Source organism: Gekko japonicus, unplaced genomic scaffold (genome assembly GCF_001447785.1).
Source record: "Gekko japonicus isolate JY-2015 unplaced genomic scaffold, Gekko_japonicus_V1.1 scaffold3825, whole genome shotgun sequence".
NCBI lineage: Eukaryota > Metazoa > Chordata > Lepidosauria > Squamata > Gekkonidae > Gekko > Gekko japonicus.
In genome coordinates this window covers 1,275-3,610 of record NW_015173252.1, presented here as the reverse complement: position 1 = coordinate 3,610, position 2,336 = coordinate 1,275, and the positions used below count along the sequence as shown (strand labels likewise).

Sequence of the window (2,336 nt, the reverse complement as noted above, 5' to 3'; positions counted from 1 at the left end):
AAGTAGAATCTTTGCTCACAAGACTCCACCGCTTAAAGGGAGCCTTGCAACCCCCTCCCCCCCGAATCTGAAATGATCCAGTTTGCTAGTCTGTTTGGGTGACCTTCAGCCGGTCACTTTTTCTCAGCCCAGCCTACCTTATAGGGTTGTTGGGAAGATGAAATGGAAGAGAGAAGAATGTTGTAAGCAAGGCTCCCTCTAAGCTGTGGAGTCCTGTGAGCAAAAATTCTACTTGGTGAGCTCCTGGCATTAAAGTTGTGAGCGAGCGATTTGGCTGCTGCATGAATCAGTTTGCTCTGAAGCCCTCCTTCCTGAGCTAAGACAAAAATCTGTGAGCCGGAGGCTAAAAAACTGAGCTAGCTCACACTAACTCAGCTTAGAGGGAACACTGGTTGTAAGCTGCTTTGGGTCCCTGTCGGAAGGGAAAGCAGCACTGTCGTTAATAGAAGGGCAGACCAGGGACTTCTGATCTTCCGGGACTTCAGACCAGGGTTAGTAGAAAGGCAGACCAGGGACTTCAGACCATCCTTGTCTTGGGTGGGGTTCTACTCCCCTTGAAATCACCTACCAGTGGTGGGATGGCGAATGATACACCCTGCTCTCCCCTACTAGGCCTGCGCCCCTCTACTGCAATGGAATGTCACTCAGGGCCAGGAGGAGGCCACCAAGACCCCCGTAGGCAGCTGCTGGGTGGCCACTAACAGCCTGCAGCATTTCATCGAATACTCCCCGTGCCGTGCAATCCAAACCCACTCCGTGTACAGGGCTACGGGTTTTGGTGAGTACGGTTTGGGGGTGGCGGGGAAAGGGCCTCCCGTCAGCAGTGGGAAGGAAGCTTGCCCGGAACTCTTGCCATAGAAATATGGGCCTCGTCACACACCCCCACACTGGCTTGTTTGTGAGCTCAGTAAAGGCTGTTCGCAGGGCTCTTTTTGTAGAAAAAGCCCAGCAGGAAATCCTTAGCATAATAGGCCACACCCAACAGCAGAAATTCATTAGGATTGGCTACAATTAGGGGTGTGTGGCCTAACATGCAAAGGAGTTCCTGCTCCAAAAAAAAGCCCTGGGTTTTGTCATCCACACCCACCTTTTGCTTCTTATTCTGTTGACCTTGTTTGTGGTCAAAACCCAGGGCCTTTTTTGGTAGCAGGGACTCCTTTGCGTGTTAGGCCACACACCCCTAATGTAGCCAATCCTAATGAGTTTCTGCTGTTGGGTGTGGCCTATTATGCTAATGAGCTCCTTCTGGGCGTGGCCAACTCAGGAGCCAGTCAGAACTCCGTTCCTGTGCGTTCCTGCCCAAAAATAGCCCTGGCTGTTTGTCCACCACATCTGGTCCTTACGAAGGCCGCAGAGGTTTATTGTCTAAACTGCACCTGCATGACGTTGCTACCTAGTTGTCCGCTTTCCATGTCTTTCCCCATTTTGCTGAAATGTCTCCAAGCAGGTTCGGTATGACCTTTTGGGAAGGACTTGCGGTCAAAGCACCGTTGCATGCCGTGCGGACAGGGAAGTGCACATTTTGCAGCAGGTTCTGCCTTCGTCGGTGCCTTTAAGTAACAGGCAGGTGGCTACAGTTTACAATCAGGAAGTGGCACCGCTGTAGCTCAGTGCTGTAGTGACATGTCAGTTGCCAATTGCTTTGTAAAAGCCCTCCAGTGGAGGGGGCCAAGGCAAGGACAGCGCAGGTCAAACTCCCAGGTGGGTATTCTGTGGCCGGCGGCAGCAACAGAAAAGACTTGAACAATCACGGCTGTGTAGATGAGGCTTTGCCTGTCCCCGCCAGCCACTGGTGGGGGATGAAGGGCAGTATTGCCAGACCCAGCTTGGGAAACTCCTGGCGATTTGGGGATGGAGGCTGGGGAGACCTCAGTGGGGGACAATGCCATAGAGTCCACCCTCCAAAGCATCCTCTTTCTCATCTCTGTAGTCTGGAGATGAGCTGTAATTCCGGAAGATCCCCAAGTCCCACCTGGAGGTTGGTGTGCTGTGACCGACTGCACTTTTTAAAAGCTTAGAAGTGCTGTATAAGCAGCTGAAAGACTGTGAAGGGCTAATATTTCACATAAACAGGGCCTTAAGTGACAGGGTGTTCCAAGAGATCGGATTGGTTAGCATCAACTGAGCAGATAAAGTCTGGACTCCAGAGCTGCATGCTGAGGAGGGACTGACTGAGTTGAGTGCGATCAGTCTGATTTCAGCCCTAGCTGAGAAGAGTCGAGTACTGACAGTTTTGGAATTCAACGTTTAGCTGAGATCAGTTTAACAGAGACAGGAGAACTGGGGGAATGTTGGCAAGGAAGCCTGTTTCAAGAGATGGGGGTTTGGGTACTGGA

The 2,336-nt window shown here is 51.6% G+C and overlaps 1 protein-coding gene across 1 annotated transcript in view; it reads left to right on the top strand.

Moving 5' to 3' along the window:
- Positions 1-778, top strand: part of LOC107120150 (integrin alpha-5-like) — a gene marked incomplete at its 3' end in the record, with an annotated part of 13,666 nt that extends 12,888 nt beyond the window's left edge. Inside the window, exon 4 of the mRNA XM_015422795.1 lies at positions 613-778. Coding sequence (XP_015278281.1) covers positions 613-778 — 166 coding nt within the window. The remainder of the gene's footprint in view (positions 1-612) is intronic.
- Positions 779-2,336: the final 1,558 nt, after the last annotated feature.